Here is a 23,463-nt window from a genome sequence, read left to right as displayed (position 1 = left end):
AATGTTCCATTACCTTTATGCATTAGATGTTCATTATTTTACTTATTAACTTTAATTACTTTAAAACTATCAATTTGTTAATCTGGTTTCATTAATTAGGTGCAAGCCAAATTAAGGGAGTAGAGTTTACATTAAGCGTAGTTCATTCTAGGACTTGGCATCTTAAAAAACTCCAAACTTTTAAACTTCATTGTGCAATACTTGATCAATACTTCAAACTATACAGCTTGTTGAGGAGAGTTTGACCTATCAGATGACACAAGTGTCAGACAAATCTAAATCAAACAAAACCCCCCAAAATAATAATAAACCCCAAAAACAAAACAAACAGACAGTCAAAAAAATCAAAACAAACAGTCAAACAACAACATTACAACATAACAAACAAGCAAATAAACAAACAAACAAAACAAATCAGACAGACTGACAGACAGACAGAGACTCTGGGCTCTTTTGACTTGTGCCAGTAAGCACCTAATAACGTCTAAGAACACCCAAAACACCCTACTAGTAACAAAGATGAACAGTGCTGAAAATGTTTTAGTAGTAATTCAACATTGTAATTATGGGTTTGTTCTAATTCCAAACTACTAACTCCAAAGTTATTATCAGTATGTGTGGCCAACTGAAAACAAGATGTCCTCTTGAGTGCCATGACAAAAGTAAAGCACCATTTAATTTACACAGAAACAAAAACCAAAGTCTAAAGCATTATGCTACTCTTCTGCAGCCCTTCATGTGATTACGTTTCCTTGCAGTCCAGGTAAATATACACAAGAGGATCAACAAAATGAAGATGAATAGAAACTAATTATACTTCTTTTAACGCTCTGCAAGAGCATGTGCAGCTCAAAGGTTTCAAACCATGGCAACTGTGCATGCTTTCCTTTTTTCTCATGGTTCTGGTCTATATTTGTCTAAACAAACTGTTCTGCATAGCAGCCAGTGCTAATAAGTCAGTTGCTTATCTTCCTGACATACTTGAAACATATAAAAAAAGAAAAAAAAAAGATTCCTCATCAGTTGAACACTGAAATCAACAAATAATCTCTGGAGAGAAGCACAATATGTCATTATAATAAATAATTGGGGCAATGATAAAAGGAAAATGAGACCTTTATACCTACAGTCTTTATACTGACAAATATTATTTGTCAAGTATATGACTATATCCCTCTGTTTAGTCTATTTTCCTTAGAATGAAAGACCCTTGGGGCCACTAAAGCAGGACAGGGAACGGCCCAACTCCCATTTCTGACACATCTGGTGTGCTGATGGGATTTTAATTTGATTACAGCAAACATAACAAGTACCTCTGAGGCTGCTTCTGAAACTAGAAAAACGCTCTCAAATCCAGTTTAGCGAGCACATTCTGATGGCTGTGATGATATTCTCAATTTATTATTATGACAGACTCTAAATTAGAGCTGGCTTCAGGATATAAGGGGAAGTCCCACCAGTGAAGTGAAGTGTAATTAAAAAGGTAGAATATCAATAAAAAATTAAAAAATAAATAAAATAAAGTGTGGCAAATAACCTTCCGAATAATCATGGTTAGTGATTTATGATTGTCGTCAGAAAGCACTGAGAGGGGGTGAAGCGGGAGCCTGCAGAATTTTCATAAATCTTATACTGTATATATTAAATAGGGAATTATAATACTGAGGTTTATGAGGTATGCTCAAATATATAGCAACAAGAGATAATAATAATTATTATTTTATTGATGAATAATGATATAAAGACATACATACTGTACAAATACTATTCAAAGGAAATTCTAAATTGTTGTAAAAGTCAAGATTTCAGATATTTATTTTAAGGTCAGAAGAGTTTAAAATACTTCTGCAGCACACTGCAATATAAATGCCTGTCTTGACTGATCAGAGTGCATTGGAAATCAAGCATATGTCAATTCTATAAAGCCACAAATATGTAAGATGGACATTTGTTGTCCACTAATAAGAGATGGCACAAAGAGAATCTTTGGGGAAAATTAACGCCGGCAAAGTTCTTGTTTTTCGTCTCGGTGAGAGTTAAGTTCTGACTTCTTTAAAAGGTCAGGGACATCAGGTAAGTCCTGTCCTCAAAGATCTGACTGGTGTTGCATGCGCTGACCTGTGAAATATCAACTCTATATAGGACCTGCCGTTGCCAAAATGATGCACTTTGAAAGTCTGTCAGCAGTTACTCTTGAACCCCCAAGGCAGCAATGTCAGATGGAAACAAGCAATGGAGGTTGGTGGTCCTGAATTAACTATATGCCGTTTTAGAGCAGGTACATCAGATCATGTTATGTTTGAATAGAATTATCGCTGAATTCTATTTACTATCAGTTCAAAATAAACAGTGCAAATACTGATGCAAATACTTGAAAAGCAATCGCTATATTCACATTATCTTAAAAATATAGTCATTTCTACCAGAAAAAAAGCCTGATTGGTGCTTATAAAAACCATTATCATTATTTATGTTTATTTTATCTTTAAAGGAGCTGTATGATTAGTTTCCAGGTTGCCAGTTGCCGGAAAACACATTGTATTGCAGCCTTTGAAGCCAGCAAATGAACTGGGTCAGAGATCACAAATTTTATGACCTAAAAAAACCTTGACATCCATCTAAAAATCTATATGACCAGAAGCAAAATAAAACATTGATAAATAAATGCATCAACTTACAGTGTAAGGGTTATTGCCTTCCATTGACAATTGTGTTTGTTCCTGTTGCGTGTCCTCAAACTGGCAACCCCCATGAGCGTTGAGTCTGAGGAGTAAGTGGCGGTAGGAAAAACTCTCTCCAGTATTTAAAATTTTGACTACAGTACTCATTTCATACATACTGTATTTTTCGGACTATACGTCGCACCTGAGTATAAGTCGCATTTATTTAGAACCAAGAGAAAACATTACAGTCTACAGCCGCGAGAGGGCGCTCTATGTTTACAGTGTAGATTACAGGAGCACTGAGCAGCATAGAGCGCCATCTCGCGGCTGTAGACGGTAATGTTTTCTATTGGTTCATTTCTCTTGGTTCATGTCAAATTAATTTTGATAAATAAGTCGCACCTGACTATAAGTCGCAGAACCAGCCAAACTATGTAAATAAGTGCGACTTATAGTCCGGAAAATACGGTAGTGCACATACTGCACCCTTTAAACTAACTCCTGTCCTATTATAGAGTTCAACAACGTTCAGAACTTAAGAGTTCCGTTTGCATCTATTTGTTACTAATGAATTATAAATAAGGTATTAGGTGTTTCCTCCTCCTCCGAGTACCCAGGATGTTTGCGAGAGAAAGAGGCACAGTGCTTTGAGCAAAACAAGTGTCAGTTCTATTACTGGCACTGATATTTCCTTCACATCTACACTCAGAGGGGTTCATTCACTTTGAATATTATCTGGAAAAATGACTGATCCTGCTCCATTGTTTAAGGTCATGCTGTTCATTAAAACTGACACGCCGTTTCTCAGAGCAATGCTCGTGCCCTGACCTTTCTCAAAAAGTCAACAGCTGTCTAGTTTTCCGCTAGCGGAACTAAACTTCACCAATTGCTACTTCCAAATCCAGCTCCATCTTAATTGAACTTTGATCTCAATTAAGAATGAAGATGTGTGGGCCCTGAAGTATATTATATCATGAAACACCATCAGTGACCAAAGCTAAATGCAGACGCAGAAAGAAAATGGCAGTTGGTGTCAGGATTGTGCTTGTTGTTAGCCTGTGTAAATGAGCAAAGAACTCCCCAGAGGCCTGATTTGTGGAAAACTAAGTATTAGCAAGCCATCATTTTGTCAATAAATACTTTCATTGCTGTGGGAGCAGTCATTGTGATGTATTAAAACCGAGGCTGCACAGAGCCGCAGGGTTTAGCAGGCTAGACAACAGAACAGTGTCAGAATCCAGTCTTCATCATGACAGTCGGGTACAGTATGTGTTTGCATTTGTGGTACTGTTAATTAAAAGTGGAAAGGCTATTGCGTTTAACTGCTCTATTTTTTTCTCTAGCTAATATTTTCTCTCTGTTTTATCATTTCAAATCACTTGCATATCAGAAATTAAATAAAATAATTAAATAAAATTACAATATAATATTGTATATATTACAATAGATAGTATTGCTATTTTAGTGTTATTAATGAGAAATGGACAATGTACCGTAGTGTAAAATCTTACATTCTTTAAAACTGAGTTAAAACTGAATATGAATTATATACAGTATAATTTACTTATCTTTTTCGAATTTGACGAAATGCAGAGTAATTGCTTAATTGCACAATGATTCAGGAATAATATAGAACTGTCATAGCCTGTTCTTATATTACATATAGAATAAGACGCCTCCTTTACTAGGAAAATCATTCGGTGTATTCTCAGAAAACCCATTAACCTTGAAACCCTTCTGCCCTATAGCAGCTCATCAAAAGAGCACTGCACTTGTCATCTCAAATCAGACGTCATCGCAAATTGTCCGACTTAAGCACCTCAATACAAAGCTTCTCTCTGTCCAAATTGAAGTGTTTAGTTGACCGTGTGAAAGATAAAGCTGCTCTCAATCGCACAAAGCATCCAAAAACACTGGTAAAAGAGAATTTAACAGAGGAAATAAGAATTACAAAAGACGACAAAATAAATTGAGTTTAGACTGTAGAGGACTTTTATGGTTTGGTCAAAGCTTTCCATTACTCCCGCCCACTTTAAATATGGAGACAGTTAAGAAACAAGTCATATATAACTGAAAAAAAAATTTGTTCACATTAAAATTTGTCTATAAATTAAAAAACTAAATGTGAATATACCATTAATACTGTTTAATATATTGTGAATTCTTGCTGATGTGTGTCATGGTTGAGATGGCAAAATCAAGCAACACAGCTTTCCATCGCTCACATACTTTGCCTGGGATAGAGAGTGTAATGGAGAATGGGAAAAGCACTGAGATGGGAGGAAAGATGTGGGAGAGAGCAGAAGAGATGGTAGCTTTTAGCTCACCTCCATAAAGTGCTTTCCGTTACACTGCCAAGGTGAAAATCATACAGCTTGGTGAGAATCAGAATCACCTGTGAAAAGAAAATCAAAAATCAAATAAATCTACCTATGTATTTCTCTTATTCCTCTCCATCACATTTATATTGATTGTAGAATTGCAGACAGCTTCTTTTTCTAGCCCAAAAAAAAAAGACTAGATACAGGAGAATTCATTTTTCAAGGAGCAATTTCCAGGACAGGTACAGTACCAAACAATTCAAGTGAGCAATAACAGTGCTAGAGCTCCAAATGAACTTTATGATATCTCATGATCTTCAAGAGCTTATAAATAAATATATAAATTGCCCCACCGTATATTGACAGATATAAACAAATTGGTGTTTTTCTCATTTTATATTGTTATTTGATTGACTGTTGTTTGATAAATATTAGCAATATTAAACAGCAGAAGGTATATTAGATTGTTTACACTGAATGTAAACCTTCTGATGCAATATTGTATAACTAATGTTAGTCCTCTCTGTTTACATTTACACAGGATAACCTAACCATGTTTACATCAATGCATTGCCAAGTTGGGGGTTTTATTTTAATTTAGCAATGCTAAAGTACTAAGTTTAACATCTACTCCTCAGTAAAGTTTAGAAAACTTCTTTAAAGCTATTTAGAAGCCAGGGGCACCTAAGGCCTGGTGGCTAGCTATGCTCATTTTCCAAAAGTCCTTCAATTGTTTGTCTTCCCGACCCCCGTGATGTTGTTTACTTCTCTTTTGTGTCAACAAGCGGGACTCAATCGGCCTTCAAGGCTGTAAGCCAGGTGGGATTGAGTTTGATAGTTCTGAACTCTGACCTTGGGCTCTATGATCTGTGAGAGCTCTTAGCCTCAGGTGTCAGTGAGAAGACAGCGGGAGCCATACAGAACGTCAAACACTCATGCATGCATGCGCATCACACATTCACAGTGCTGACCCTTTGAAACACCTTGACAAATGAATAAAAGCAAAAAAAAACATTATTATTATTATTATTTAAAATATCTTTATTACTGTTGTTATAGTTATCAAATGACAATTACAAAATGTTGAATTTTTTTACTGCATTCAAATGTTTTAAATACTAAAACTATATATGGTTTACAACACAAATAATCTTGAATGGCATCATGCTTTAGTCAAAACAGTATTTTCATTCATGCTTATTTTACTATTTTATACTTAATTAAAAAAAAAAATATATATATATATTTAAAAAAAAAATATATATATATATATATATATTAATTTTTTTTACTTGTATTTTGTTCTTATATTTTAATTAGCTTATTTATTAAACTGATTAACTGATACTGATTTATATATATATACAGTACAGACCAAAAGTTTGGACACACCTTCTCATTCAAAGAGTTTTCTTTATTTTCATGACTATGAAAATTGTAGAGTCACACTGAAGGCATCAAGGGCTATTTGACCAAGAAGGAGAGTGATGGGGTGCTGCGCCAGATGACCTGGCCTCCACAGTCACCGGACCTGAACCCAATCGAGATGGTTTAGGGGTGAGCTGGACCGCAGACTGAAGGCAAAAAGGGCATCTCTCGGGGAACTCCTTCAAGACTGTTGGAAGACCATTGAAGCTCATCGAGAGAATGCCAAGAGTGTGCAAAGCAGTAATCAAAGCAAAAGGTGGCTACTTTGAAGAACCTAGAATATGACATATTTTCACTTTTTTGTTATGTATATAATTCCATATATAATTCCACATGTGTTAATTCATAGTTTTGATGCCTTCAGTGTGAATCTACAATTTTCATAGTCATGAAAATAAAGAAAACTCTTTGAATGAGAAGGTGTGTCAAAACTTTTGGTCTGTACTGTATATATATGTATATATACAGTACACTCAAAAATGGGAGATTGACTCACCATCACTTAATTACCTTTGAAATCAAAAGAACATATGAAGAGTTCAGATGCAAAAGCCTCTAAGTGTCATCTGAAATTTTAATCTAAAATTAGGATTTTTATCAAGCTCCTATGCTTAGGTTGAGTCATTTTACTTTGATGGCAATGTGCAGGTCCTTTTCTAGGCTATTAAAGTGAAATAACTTAACATAAATATAGGAGCCTGATAAAAATCCTAATTTTAGATGAAAATTTTAGATGGCACTTAGAGGCTTTTACATTTACATTACATTTAATCATTTAGCAGACGCTTTTGTCCAATATATATATATATATATATATATATATATATATATATATATATATATATATATATATATATATATATATATATATATATATATATATATATATATATATATATATATATACTTTTGCATCTGAACTCTTCATATATAGGCTTCATCACAGATGGTTATATAATTAATAAAGTGCTTACATTTGCTTAACAAACACAAGGCGGAAGACAGCAACTGACAGAGGGCAGCCATGATTATAAGTCACCGTTGCAACACATTAGCCCTTACGTTGACATTTTACATAATTACGGCCATTTTCTTCTGTCAGATGCTCCTGTGTTTCTTGTACAGGTCTAGGTAGGTTTGAGATGATGGGTTTCATTTGCATATTCATATTTGTTTTCCTTTGATAGCTTTGCCTAGTGTAAAACAGCCCTATTCCCTGAAGCAGGGCGACAAATAAGCTGTCACTTTGAGTCATGATGGTAGTAGCGACTACTCTGTGTCTGTTTCAGCTGATAAAAGTCATGAGACATGAAAAAGAAAATTGTATGTGAGGGGTGAAAAGTAGCTTTTGCCCTTTTCAAACCCTTTTTCTTCACAAAACAAGACTGCTGTACAACCAAATGGCTTCAGCAAAAGCCAAAGCCAGCTGTGCCACCTAACAGGCAGACATAGATATTGGTAACTGGGTAAAAATGGTATCTAGCTCATGAACTTCACTCTAAATTTGGAGAACAGATTGTTGGACCCAAGAAAGATCCGTCCACCACAGATATGCAAGTCACCTAAATAAGAAGAGAAACAAATTACGGGAAGAAATTTGGAGGTCTTGCCCAACTTTGTCAGCAAAGAATCACAACCTCTGAACCCTTTTACTCCCTCTTAACTCTTGAGGACTGTTCAGAGACCCCTAGGCCATTTTAATATAGATTGACATTAAACAATATAACAAGAGAAAAATCCTCTGAAAATATGGACTTGATCTAGAAATCGAGAGAGAAGCACTTCAAAAGTCTTGGAGGGAGTAGAAGATATGCAGACACTGCAATATAAACCATAAGAAGAAGTATAAAAATAGATGCTTGCCATTAGCAATATAATGTAAAAAGTAAAGAAAAAAGAATTGAATATAGGGTTGTGAGACAGACACACAGAGCGATTTCTTGTTGTCCCTTTGGGTTTCTATTCTTTATTTTGTAAAAGCACAGACAACTCAGCTGTAGTGGCATTTTACACACACACCATGTGGAGGCTCCAACCTCTTGATGGCATTCTGCTTTATATATTCCATTTGATCAGCAGAACTTTTGCTGACAAATAAAGCACAGATCTACCTCTGATGAATGGTGCTCAGCATAATATACAATAAAACACTGCAAAACAATCAGACATGAGTAAAAGGTCATAAATGTTCCAAATCTGAATTTGAAACTGAACTTGTTGTGTTGACTCGTTCGGTTCATTAAAGCGGCGCCATGGAGTTAAAGTGGTGGCCGCTGCAAGCATGGATGATTGTATCTTGGCTATCAGAGAGGTTGTTGGACATAAGAGCATTTTAGCAGCATCAAGCATGAGTAATGCAGTTGTTTGTTTTTTGAACACTGTAGAAAATGCCAATGATGTGGTAGTAAGAGCTTGTAATTTGTGGCCTTTTTACACCTGTGCTTCCTTTTTCGACCCCGGCGAAAAAAGTTACTCTGTCAAATATACCACCTTTTATTAAAGATGAGGCTTTGGTTAAAGAATTGTCACTTTTCGGAAAGTTGGTTGGTCCAGTGAAAAAGATCGCGATCGGAAGCAAATCTGAGTTGATCAATCATGTGGTGTCTTTTAGGAGATTAACATATATTGTTATTTATTTCTTTATTTTTATTTTTGTGGACATGATACTATGCTGTTTTCTTTACAAAGTACCGTTTTTTGTGTGTTTTTAATCATAAATGATTGTTAACTTTAGTGATGGTAAAATTTTATATTTTTTACTGACTCTCTCATTCAATCTCTTTCTTCAAATTGATCAATTTCTCTTCAAGTGAACTTGTTAATTAAAGTGTTGTTAAATGTTTTTTTCAACAGCTCAACAGCCAAATTACCCAAACAAATTCACCTATGTAAATTTGATCATATTCCAAATTAGGAAATTATAGTGCAGCCAAATACAGTATATGAGGGATATAAATGCTTACTTTATCTCCCAAGACTTTATTCATTCATTTGTCACATGTCAGACACAATAAATGAACCATTAATTTAGGACACATCACTAGTTAACTCTGGGGCGCAGCCAGTAATTTTGGGCCCAATGACAAAGAAAAATCTAATTGGGCCCCCTCTGCGCAGCTGTTGTCACCACATCTCTAGGACCTAACTGTCCCATCAAAAGCTTTACATAACTCTAATCAAAGGCTTGCAACTGTCTTGCTGCTTGTAGTTCAATACTAGTACTAGCACAATATTTACTGCTGGTGATTTGTAAATGCAAGTCTGCATACAGTATGCAGTTCACTTTTTGATGCAAGATTAAAAGCCACCATAAATATGTCCTTAAAGCAACACTATGTAAAAATGTTTACCCTAAAATAATGTTTCCAAAATCGTTTCACTGGTTCATCAAGTTGTAACAAAAAAACACTTATGCACTTATACCACTTATACTTATATAAGTCATTAACACAGTGGCAGCTAATTTATATGTAGTTTTCAAATTAAAATAATCATTAATTCTTCTCTCTTTAGACCAAATCAATTAAGCTTATGAGAAATTTAAAAGGAATCCATTTGGAAAATCTTGAATAAATTATGACAATTTTAATTTTTGGGTGAACTATCCATTTAACAGAAGTGAAAAAGGAGCAACTATACATATTTATGAAGCACAATAAGACAAATACAATAGAGATACAAATTAAACTCATTTTTCAGATACTGTAGGTTTTACTTAACATGTATACATTTATTTAACGTCTTTTGTTGGTTAACATTAATGACAAATAGGTATTTAATATGGAATGCTGTCCTTTTAAGACGGAAGGCATGCATGAAATACTGACACACGTTCAGTTTTCACACACCTGTTCAGGTACACTTAATCCATAACCTACTGTATTTACGTGAGATACTCTACACGATAAACATTTGGATTGCTGTGTGTGTATTTGAGCTCTGAGAACTGATCGCGCGCTGTATGTGAGAACTGAGGAAGTGGAGCGCTTCCGCCTCTCCCGCCTTCACTAACTTTTAAGTTAATCAACAACAAATTGTGACTCCTGGGAAACTGCAGCTGTTATACTGACTAGATATACAAACGGCCCTTATCCGATTGCAATCCAGTGACAGGGACGCACATTTTGAAAGACAATAGCCTATAGGATGCATTTTGAATGTCCAATAGTCCTCAAATAACATTATAGTCCAGTCTCGTCTAGTTAACCAAAAAGCTGCATAAATTTCGTCATAATTTCGTCATAATCATCAGATATTATTTTAAGCTCATCAACGTTTTGTCTTAGTCACAAAAAAAATTTCGTTTATGAATATTTTTCGTTGTTGTCTTCGTACGAAATTAACACTGCTAGCACGCCGTGAATTGGTTGACTATCTGCAACTAACTAAACACCGTCACTGAGTGCGCTAAGGCAAGACCAAACCATTTCATGCAGATACAGGGGGGTGATCGGTTTTATTGCCAACATAAGTAAAATCAAAGACATCATTCATTTTATTATTATTTGAAATATACTCGATGATGGTTTATATAGTGTATAATATAATAAAAAAAATTAATTAGTTTTTACGTATTTGTTGGGCCCCCTGACTAACAGGGGGCCCAACAAATACGTAAAAACTAATTAATTTTTTTTATTATATTATAACTGTTATATATATATATATATATATATATATATATATATATATATATATATATATATATAACAGTTATAATCCATTTATCTTTTAGACTGCTGGTTTGAATTACTGAGGCTCAGAGTCACATTCAGGAATCCCACCCCTTAGTTAATTCATTTAACTTGTCCCATGGTTACTGTGTATTAGTAAAAAGATGACGCAAGTAGAAACTACTCATTCAGTGATGCTCTCCACAAAACCCCAATTGACCTGCAATTAATTAAAGAAATGTTAATTTTCCATGACTTGGATTATCATCAATTGGACTTTAATTAAAGCAACTGCGACAAACAGAAATATTATTAGCATAACTAAATGCTCCATGTCCACAAAGACCAATTTGAAGTGTCAAACTTCATTTCTTAGTGATGTGGTTTGCCCCACTACTAATGAAGGGACTATTGGCTTCTTTAGAAAAAAGCCTCTGTCTCTCTCAAACTCTCCCTCCATCTCTTTTGAAGCATCTTGAATTCTTTATCTCCTGTTAGCCAGAGGCTACTGCAGGGTCAACTACATGCTGAACCGTGTGGCCATAAATTAAGTATTTTATTTTAAGCAGGAGAGTGTGAGGCCTGTTTATGAATCTGTTGAATTAAATTAGCCAGTGAAGTCAAAAAGCGTAGCCAAGATGCATTTTATGATTAACTCATCAACACAAGAGTTTTTTTAACAATCGCACCTGCAGTTAATAATGTTTAACAGACAAGTTTTTGAAAATGTCATCACTGCCTTTTGGCTGACATTTTTACAATGTTCACAAGACACAGCGGGCGTTGAACAGATTGTGTCTGCCTCTGCAGCAGAGGACAGACTTCATGTTTCGGTGCCACATCATGTCAAAATAGCATTGCAGGTGGGGACTGAATTGCTCCCTATGGATTGGTGCAAAGCATTAGCCTTTATGCGTCAACATGTTTGATTTAGATGTTGCAACAGGAGTAGAGGACATATGCACATGGTTAGCCCACAAACACAAAATCAAACTTTCAGTAAATAACAGCAGTGGTTGATTTATTTATCTAGCTACTTTCACACTGGTTAGGAACTCAGATAGGAACTAAGTTACAGGAACTAGTCACCAGGACAGTCCCCCGACAAGTAAATTTTCCCTGATAGCCATTTTCCTTGTTGCATTCACACTGCCTGTAGGAACTCTGAAGTTCAAGTAACATAAGCCAGCAGCGATACCATTTAAGCACGCCGTTCAACTATATCAACAACTGGAGGTTGGAGGACTGTGAAAAGCCTAGACTTTGGCGTTGGTTCATTGTTTTCACTGTTTTCCATGTTTGTGGAGTAAGTACTCGTGTATTACACAGCTTTATAAAAATGGTGGGTGTCAGTATTTTGAATGGTGTGTATTCTGTCAACCAGTGTATGTCTTACGTGCTTTAGGACGCGCAGCACGGATTTCAAATGCTATTGCCTAGCATCCATCTGGCAAACCTCTGCTCTCTACCTAATAAAATGGAAAACTTCTTCTGCTCTCCCAGACAAATAAGGATTTCTCACACTCTGCTGCTCTGTGTTTCATTGAAACCCGGCTGAATGATGCTATTCCAGACAGTGCGCTCCATCTGCCGAGCTTTTAACTTTTTAGACCAGATCATGACGCAGAATCAATGGGGAAATTGTGCGGCAGTGGGACATGCTTTTACATCAATAAAAGGTGGTGTACAGTTGTAACTGTGTTAAAGAAGATGTGCTGTCCCTTCCTAGAAGCGCTCTTCATTAGATGTAAGCCATTCTACTATTCGCCGCTGGAGTTTCACTCGTTCATTCTTGTGAGTGTTTACATTCCTCCGCAAGTGCACGTGAGTCTGGCTTTGCAAAAACTTACTGATCAGATCAGACCTGGACTCCGTTTTAATCATTCTCCAGGACTTTAATGAAGCAAATCTTTCCCATGAACTGCCAAAATACAGACAGCATGTTACATTTCCCACCACAGATAGTAATATACTAGATCACTGCTACACAGTAATAAAAGATGCATAGCACTCTGTCCCAAAGGCAGCTTTGGGGCTCTAAGATCACTGCCTTGTTCATCTTATACCAACCTACAGGCAAAAACTTAAATCTGCTAAACCTGCAGTAAAGACTGTAAAGAGATGGACCAACAAAACAGAGTGGGTTTTAAAGGTCCCGTTCTTCGTGATCCCATGTTTTAAACTTTAGTTAGTGTATATATATATATATATATATAATATCTGTAAATTTCTAAAGCTCAAAGTTCGATGCCAAGAGAGATATTTTATTTAACAGAATTTGCCTACAAAAAACAATCCGTTTGGACTACATCCCTCTAGTTCCTGCAGTAATGACGTCACTAAAACAGTTTTTTGACTAACCTCCGCCCACATGAATTCACAAAAAGGGGGCGTGGTCTTGTTGCACTCCGACGGAGAAGGAGGAAGAGCTGCGTTTGTGTTTGTCGCCATGTCATCGAAACGCTGTTATTTTCATCTCGGTGTCCAATCACCTTTGTTTGGGCTTCCCAGGGACGCTGTACTTAGAGATTAATGGTTACAATTTATGTTTAACTCGGTTGCCGAAAATTATAATCCACATGTAAAACTATGTGCAGCACATTTTCCTGAGGACAGCTTGCAGAGGGCAACTTCCTCAATCTCAATCAGTTTAATGCCGGATTCGCACAAAGATTATTCCTGAAAGATGGAGCAGTTCCCTCTTTGTCTGGAGAAGGCGTTGTTTATGGACCACAACCGGTAAGTGTATTTTATTATTTAGGTTGGTGCGTTTAACAGTTTCTGTAACTTATTACACAAAGGGCAATGCTGTTTAGCTTTGTTAACTAGATGGTAGGGCTGTGCAAAAAAATCTAATGCAATTTTCATGCGCATCTCGTCAGTAAAAACACTCCTGTGATTATAAGTACATCTCCAGCACATGCTCCTGCCCACTTGCTTCTCAAAACTAGCCCAATCGCGCTTCCAGGAGGGCAGTGTGCGCTAAGCTGCTGTCGAATCACAACACAGGAACCGCTGGCCCAATCAGAACTCGTTACGTATTTCTGAAGGAGGAACTTCATAGAACAAGGAACTCATCAGCCTGTTTTTATGACAGTGAAAACAGTGGTATACAGATAAGCAAATTGTTTTTTTACACGCAAAACATGAACAAATGTTATATTGCACACTGTAAACACAATCAAAGCTTCAAAAAAGTGCGAAAAACATGACCTTTAAAAGACTGTTTTCAATCTCGCTAATTTGAGTGTTTTTGAAGCTGCTCACAGAGACCATAACATCCTATATTAGTCTCTGTGAGGATGTATGCATTCTAACCAGGACTTATTTAACATTAAACAAAGATAAGCCATGGTTTACAGCAAAACTCAGAAATCTTTGTCAGGCCAAAGAGGATGCCTACAGAAATGGGAACAGATTCTTGTAAAATCAGGCCAGGGACACACTGAATAAAGAGATTAGAGTGGCTAAAAGGAGCTACTCTAAAATGTTAGAAGATCCGTTTACTTCCAATGACTCAGCTTCAGTGTGGAAAGGTCTGAAACTACAAGTCTGTGAGTCTGAAACTCACAAACTACAAGACACAGCACTGAAGGTGAATCAACAACTTGCTGAAGACCTGAATTAGTTTTATTGTAGATTTGAAACCCCCACACCCATTCTGACCATCCCTCTCCACAACCGTTAACACCTGCAATCCAAAAAAATCCATACAGTGCCATATGACATGCAGTGATGCTAGATTGCTATTCATAACATAGTATAGTTATGTCAGTATGGCTGTTAACACAATATGAGGAGGATTACTCATTCAAATGAACATGGAATAACCTATGCTGTCTCTCTCTCACACACATATAATTTATCTATCTCTCAGCGTAATTTATGATATTTACTGTCTCATAACTCAGCGAGAAATCAAATTCTTGCGAGCTTGTGTCACTCCACACAACCTTAAAATGATAGAGGGAAACTGTTATTATACAAAACACAGTTGGAAAAGAGATAAGACCGAATAAGACAAAACTAGAGCTCAAAAATGCTTTTTTTTCTTCTTTTTTTTCTTCTTTTTTTTCATTTGTAATGAAAATTGTAAATAAAATACAAATAAAAAGATAAAAAACCCTAAATATTCTAATCTCTAATAACCCTGATTGTAATCCCAGATCTGACCTAAAATACACACTTTTTAAAATGCAAAAGTAATTAAAAAAAATTATGCTTTACGTTATAAAAGTAACAATTTCTGCAAAACAAAAACCACATCCGCCACTAACTAAGCATTATCTCCACACAGTTATTAATTAGCTGCAAATCAGAGCAACAGGCCAGACTAAAACAGAAATCTGAATTTGCTGCCCTGTGACAGTGTGACTGGAGGGCTCCTACCATAGTCTAATTAAGATACAGCAGTTCACTGCCATGTGTCATCACACTGTATTCTGGGGAAAAAAAGTGTGCTTTTCTCATTGCTCAGATCCTGTTTTCATTCGATTTAAAAGAAACCACACAGATGTTCCTAGACTCCTAGATCACCAAAAACAAAAAATGTAACAACAGATGAGGAACTATATGCGTAGCTTGGGGTATTCATAATTAAAATCAATGTAAGTGTGAAGAATGCTCATTAGAGTGGAACAGGGAGAGCTTATCTGCAGAAATGTTAATTAAGCAGATCTTTAAAATATGGACTTCAGCACAGCTGTCAATGTAGCTACAGTAGATGCAATTTTTGACTTTTAATCTGTGGAAATCCAGTGACGAGAGAAATGCTAAACTGATCTAATGGAATTTGTTGAAGCAGCTTTCTACACTGAAGCTATTCAACAAAAAAAAAGGCCAAGGCTACTTGTTTGATTTCCAGGGACAGAATTGTCTGATAAAATATACCATGGATGCAATAATGCAACATAAAACATTTTGGAAAAATAAAGTCTGGAAAATGTATAATTGTAACTTGTAAAAATAAAAAACGTGTTAACTACTGTAGCATGTTAATAAAATTCAAAATGTCATGTTCACTAGAAATTTTTTGAGTGAAAATTTTTTCTACACTAATTTTCTTCCCAGATTAATGCATTCTATTACTGCACATTCTTAGGTTGTAATCTCTTTTGCATTAAAGTAAGCACATTCAATTAAAATTGGTATCAAAGTAAATGTAAACAAAGGCAACAGTGAACAGCAACATTTGGCCTGGGGAATCATTTGTTTGAACTTGAAATGAATCGATTCACTAAAATGAATCAGATTTCCCAAATCCCAATGCTTAATATAAAACAGAATTTTGACACGCTACATGTTGCTTGATACAAAAAAAAAAATCTTGTTATTTTAAATGCTAAATATAAATTGTCGTCTGAACACAGTTATGCTAATGCATTTTAGTTAGTAATACTCTTAATTAGTCACTCCTCAACACTGATGACATGGGTGATAGAAATAAGTTGTAAAATAAATACTTTATTGAATAATAATGTTCTCTTTCATTTTTTTCAAATGCTTTTTTCTTTGAAATCTATTCCCATCGGAGCCTTGGGGATGATAATGAGGAAGTCATACATCTAGTGTCAGGGTTTCTTTTTTCTAAACATCTTCACCCTAAAGTAGTCCCGATGCTTATGCGCGTCTTCACTTTTAATCAAACAAAGTAATTAAACACTTCAATCGCACTAATGTCTGCCATTGATTCCCATTATCCGGCATATATATACTGTATGTAATACAGATTTATACGTAATATGCATTGCTGACACTTCTCATTTCCCTCTTCAGTTCCTTAAGGAGCATATTACCATGGCAACAAGGCCCCCACAAAAATCAGTTTTTGCTCTTTAAAACTAGCTGACAACCATCAGGCATTCATTTTTGCATAGGAAAAGATAATATTTAAATGCATTTGGATGTGAGCATAAGAAAGTAAAGTAAACAGAAAATGTTATGGTCAGTAGAACTATGTAAACTTCACTGTCGAAAACTGTCACTTTAGATATGATCAACACTACCGAAGGTGTTTTTTTTATATTCTGTAACAAAAACCTGACATGGCTGCTTTGAGCCTTTCCTTAGAGAAAAATAAAAAGATGTAGGAACCCGCTTTAGTGCAGATCTATTGTATCCACAAACCTACAAGCCTCTTGATGTCCCCTTGCAAAAAGGAAAACATAAAAATAAACTGCAAAAAATGCACAGAGCAGTGTTTCCTCTCCCTTATACACACTTCCCCTTTCCCAGGGTGCATCTGCGTCTCCCTGTCCGCCTCTCGAGCAAGTCGAGTGAATCAAATACTTTTTGACTGCCTGGAGTACGGACAGCAGGCCCTTAGTGTGAGACAAAAGTTAGAACCCTTTTGTGTAAACCCTCATCCTCTCTCTCTCTCTCTCTCTCTCTCTCATCCCAGCTCTGGATCGCCACTGCCAAGAAATCAAAACAGAAGCCCAGAGTCCATTTCTAGGTACATGTGCTGTGCAACAAAGTAATTTTATAGGTGATTTTTCTTTCTAATTATCTTGCTGTAGAATCAGTAATGCATGTTAGGTTGATCACTTATTCCTTGAGAATTCCTTGATTTAAAATTATATGCAGTATCATACACAATGGGTTATACAAAATGCATGTTTTTTTTTTTTTTTTTTAAGTGACCCTGTTCAAAAGTTTATATGCGCTTGTTTCTGTTACAAAAGGTTCAAACACTCACTGATGCTCCAAAAGACAAGTAAAAAAAAAAAAAAAAAGATAGTTATCTCCGTGTAGAGTACACAAAGTACACATCGCCATCCACTGGACTGGCATGCATGATACAGCGTTTTTTTATCAATTTTCACGGATCTGTGTGAATGGGGACCATTTCGACAACATCGTCATAGGTATGTTAAACCTTTCAAAAATGCAAAGGTAAAACTTTTCAGTTTTAAAATTAAATTGCTATCATGTAAACATATGCTCAATTTTCATGGAATTCTAGCTGGTTGGATCTGGTTTTCTTTTGTTTTGGCTTCCTTTGTTCCCATTCTATGGTTTCTGATTACACTGTGGACTTACACTTACAGTACATTCATCATCATCATCATCATCATGTGTTTAAATGCCCTGTTTTTTTTTCAGTGTTATCTTTGTGTTAACGAAGCTGTCAAATTCCTGCCACAGTATTATTTTCTTTGTTTTCATTATTAAATAAAGTGTAATGCTCCATTTAGATCTGACTTGCCTCATCTTCCTAACCTGCCGTGACAATATTGCACAAAGTACTTAAGTTTGTGATTGAAGAAATATGAATTTGATGACTGCTGGTAGAAAGTGTTGTGACTATAGTTGTGGAGGAAACAGTAGCTTTGAATTGATAACACTACAATTTTTAAACTCAAATTAGTTTAACACTTACATGACCTTATCAGCTGAACCACAGCCATGATTAAACACTCATCAAGAAACACAAACACTCATCTCTCAAGTGCAGAAACCTCATGTGCCTTCACTAAAATCTCTTTACCCTTCTTCAGATGGAATCAGAGCAATTAGCTTTCCTTGGTCCTTGTTTTTTCTTTCTTATCTTTCAAGCAATTATCTCCATTTCCCCAAAGAAAGAAGGCATCGCTTAAGGTTTTCCATGTGTCATTTTTTTTTTTTTTTTTTATTCTGAGTCACACATGCATACATAGATCACACACACAAATGTGTGCACGCACACACACACACACACACACACACACACACACACACACACACACACACACACACACACACACACACAGCATGTCTTCTTGATTAATGCCTTGCTACTTCCTCCTGTCTTAATTATGTCTCTCTTTTTTTACATCGAGCTCCTGTCAGCTAATGGGAAACACTTTCACCTTAGTGGAAGAGAGTGGGTTAAAAAACATCTAGACGTTTGAGAAATGGAGACAAGTAACTAATACATCCAGAAATCAATCAGATGAAATTAGAAAGGGAATATGCTGTCTGTTTTACAGCTGTGAGATATGACTTCTGCCCAGTAGGTGTTACCACAGAGACTGTTTGCTGTCATCCATCAGGCAGTGATTCCTTGAGGATTATGGGATATTACCTGATGGGCGATGCACTGCAAGTTAGCAAAGGTCCAACTGACAAGGGCAGCGTGATGTGAGAGCTTAATGATGATGTTCTTCCAGAATCCTTGACTAATGCCTGCATTTATTTGTATTACTTGATGTAAATGCAAAAACTCTGGACAATTAGCACTAGACAGTAAGTCAGTAAGTAAATAAATAAATAAATAAATAAATAAATCAAAAGGCAGACATCATTAACATTTATGGAATAAAATTTATGGTACCCTTTCAGTTGGTCACTCACAACGTCACACAGATGACCGACCAATTTGAGAAATCTCTTCGATAGAGTGTAAACTAAACGAGCCATTGCACACTGGCATGCAATTATTGCATTCAGCTGGCAGCAGGTACAATGCATACCAGCTTTTCAATTCGGAGCCGAGTGACAGTATCGTTCTGCTCAACTGTGTGTCCACTATGAGTTCAGGATGCTCACGGAAGCTTCCTGTGTTGGAGAGATGGTACTTCAGCAGTGGTCGTTCCAGATTTGAGTGAGTTGCGCACTTCAGGCTGCACAACCTCTTGTTGTGTTGCAATTGGCCAATTCCCCAGTGCGCCTCAGCACTAAAAGAGCATATTTCTCTAAAAGAGCTCCACAGGTGTGTTTTTATCAACTATCTAGACGATTGGCTTATACTAGCACAGTCTCAGGATCACAATCAGGGATTTGGTGCTCTGCCACCTCAGAAACTTTTTCAGAGGCTCCTGAGACATATGGCGGCCACCGCAGCACTTACACTGCTCTGTTACATATGAGACCGCTCCAGTACTGGCTTTATTGCCGGGTCACGAGGTGGGCGTGGAAGCACCTACTCTCCGGGTCCAAGTTATATCGGACTGTTGCGAAACCCTTTAGTGCTACTTTTCAAGTGCTACTTACAGTAAGTTACAATGCTTTTGGGAAACAGAACAAAAATATTAAGATCAGTACGATTGTTTTTACCAACTTCTAAGACTTAAGAAGATTTTTGAAAACGCAGCCCTTATCAGCTCCCGGGCACCATACAATATAGATTTGCTTGAGATGCATTTTTTCCCTTGTTTTCAACATATACAGTATACAGTATATACATATATTTAAGTTTTTATACAAACAAAGTACCCTGGAAAAATAATAATAATAATAACAACACATTTTTCTTGAACACAAAATCAGCATATTAGAATGATTTCTGTGAAAGAAACATAATTTTCTGTAAAGTTGCTTTGTAACGATTTGTATTGTAAAAAGTGCTATACAAATAAACTTGAATTGAATTGAATAGGATTTCTGAATTATCTACTTTTTTTACAAGTGTATGTAGACCATAAATAAGATTTTTGTCTAATTTTATTAAGTCTACTATATTTATTAAAATTTATTAGAACATCTTTCAGGAAAAAAACAGTCCTCAGTGGATTATAACAGATCAACCTCTACTAAAAAAAAAAAAAAAAACAACTAAAAGTGGAAAGAGAAATTCTCCATGTGGGAGGAACAAATGTAAAACGCAATGACTCAGCTCTTCACATGATGTTATTCTTCCTAAAAATTCTTCTCTCCTCAGAGCAAATGTTCAAAAAACAGGTTCAGTATGTCTGGTCTACAGTTATTAAGTCTGACATGCACAGAGAGCCCTTGCAAGATCCGTACTTATGAGTCACTGCGTCATCTCCAGTGCTCTAAAATTTACCCCCATACTCAACCACAGAAGCAAAGAACATTAAATGAGAAGAAAGGTGAACAACATATCCAATAGGTACTATGGGTTGATGACTGAGAAACTATTTATATAAGTACCTTATAAAAGAATAATGCATCTCATTGCATTTATAAATATATATATATATATATATATATATATATATATATATAGTGATGCCATAACCTTGATTTAATCTTAATCATACTGTGAAATCAGATATGATTTCTATGACCATCCATACAAAATCTATATGCAACATGTTCAAGCAAATAGCAAACTGGATCTCATGAAAGTGCGTATAGCAGTACACCAAATAAAAATAACATTTGTGGTATTGATACACAAAAATTTACTTTGCCGTGCATATGCTACATGATGGGTATGTTTAGGGTTGTGGGATGATGCGAGATGCGTATCATATGTACACAAAACCTGTGTATTATATGCATGCCAACAAATTTCATATCATATGCATGCCAAAACTGTGTATTATATGCACGCCAAACACATGCATATCATATTCACGCCAAACTCCATTTTTGCGTATCAATACCATGAGTATTCATTTTTCTTTGGTGTACTATTTATATGCATGTTCTTGAGACTGGGCTCCAATAGCTGTCATTAAAAAATTAAACGTTGCGATAAAGATAAAGATAAAGATCCCTGCAAAGTAATGATGAAGAAAAAAAGAGAGAAAGAAATCAGTGTGAAAATCAAGGCTCACATAAAACAACTTAGGAAAGGGCTACTAATCCATTTAGAATAAAATGTTCCTTTGGGTGATTTCGTTAAAACCAATTAGAACTGGAAAGGTCAAAGGCTTAGATGGGGAAAAAACATCAAAGTAGATTGGTCCTTAGTTTAAATTTGACCAACAGAGCTAATGCTTTACAATTCAATTGTGCATGTTAATAAGAACACTTGAATTTAAGAGGAAGGTGGAAATGAGTTCAGAGAGGCAAGAGAGAGTGAGAGAGAGTTCAGTGGGGATGCAGTTTGGCACTGGCCTTTTTTCTGTAGCTCTCAAGTGCACACATTATCAGGTGGCTGTTTACCACAAGAACACTCTTGTGCTTGTGTGGATGCTGAAAAACAAAAGCCATCATCCAGGAGACCAACCTCTCTGCATATTTTAACTGAACATTCAACATGGTCCATCTGGCAGATACATAAATGACCATAATCATCTATCAGAGGGTGTGTTTTTATCTAAAGAGACTTACAATGCTGTAATTGAAGGGTCGGTCCACCTGGAGTCATGGGGTTAAGTGCTTTGTGCAAAAGGAACAGAAGTAATGTGGTGTAGGAAGACATTAACTCTCAAGTCAACGGTTTTTATTCTTTTATGTCACCAGTTCAGTGACAGGAGCGAAAGCAGGTTGAACAGTGCATGTCCAGATAGTTGTCCAGCAACATTTTTTTTCATAAAGAATCACATCATAATATAATGGAATATAAAATATAAAAATGATTCAGGTATGAATAAATCAAGCAAAAATTACTCTACTAGTGAAATTGCACTGTTAGTGAAAAGTTTGGGCACAACATGTTTCTTATCATATTAAAACACCATTTGACCTAAACGTTTATTGATCCAAAGGCTTGAAATTAGTTTTGTAGACAAATCTAAATAGTTAAACGAAGTTGTGCTAGATAGAGAAGAAAAAGAAAACCAACGTTCAATGTTAATCCTAGGATAAAAAATAAAAAAATAAAAAATGTAATGCTGAGGTGGGAAGACAAAAACTTACTTTTCTTTTAATAGTTGTTACTCCAGAACTCTAACTTGGCATTATACACCAAAAAAAAAAAAAAAACCTTACTATTTCTTAATTAAGTAGTAGAAATTTAGTCTGTAAGAAACATTTACATTTTCTCAATTCTGTTGTCATTGTCAAGTGTGGGCAAAAGTTAATTTCAAGACAAGAAGTTGGATAGATGCCTAAAAAATAATAGTTTTGTGAATTATATAACTGAATAATTTATTAAAAAATTAAAATCAATATAATTAAAATGCAACAGGAACCAGGAGAGACATCCACACACACACACACACACACACAGACCATGTGTGAAAATGCTAATCTGTACCAATACTAGTCGAAACAAAATACAGCATCTTCTCTGGAACTCTCAGATTCTTTGCACTAATTTATTTCTAAAGTTTTGAGGGGAAATGAAAAAGAAAGCAGTTTATATTACAGCAATATATTACAACCATTAAAGCTTATTAGCCAGAACTTAAGCCTAATCAAGTTTCTCCTTGATACCGTATTCACTTTGAAGAAGTTTAGCAGACACTAAACAAGCATGCACAAATTCCCAGATCGGTATCATGTTTCACATTTATTTTGTCCGTCAATATCCTGAACACAGTCAATGCATCTCATGAATTTCTAATGCCTTTAGGCAACACAAATGACAAGTTTTCCACAGAACAGCGACAAGCTTTTAGAAAGGCCTTCAAAACTGTTTTGTACAAATTCTCTTTCTTATTCTGCACTCACCTTCCCATCTTTTTTTTCATAATCTATTTGATTTAATACATTATTTCATTATTTAACTTTTTCAGCAAAGAACATGAACACCAGTGTAGT

At 35.7% G+C, this 23,463-nt stretch overlaps 1 protein-coding gene across 1 annotated transcript in view; it reads right to left on the bottom strand.

Moving 5' to 3' along the window:
* LOC132142691 (VPS10 domain-containing receptor SorCS3-like) overlaps positions 1-23,463 on the bottom strand; it is a 218,024-nt gene that overhangs the window by 119,294 nt on the left and 75,267 nt on the right. Inside the window, exon 2 of the mRNA XM_059552752.1 lies at positions 4,991-5,058. Within this exon, the coding sequence (XP_059408735.1) occupies positions 4,991-5,058 (68 nt within the window). The remainder of the gene's footprint in view (positions 1-4,990; positions 5,059-23,463) is intronic.

This window comes from Carassius carassius, chromosome 6, assembly GCF_963082965.1.
Source record: "Carassius carassius chromosome 6, fCarCar2.1, whole genome shotgun sequence".
Taxonomy (NCBI): Eukaryota; Metazoa; Chordata; class Actinopteri; order Cypriniformes; family Cyprinidae; genus Carassius; species Carassius carassius.
The sequence above is the reverse complement of the archived record's forward strand: the minus strand, read 5'-3'. Positions and strand labels throughout refer to the sequence as shown.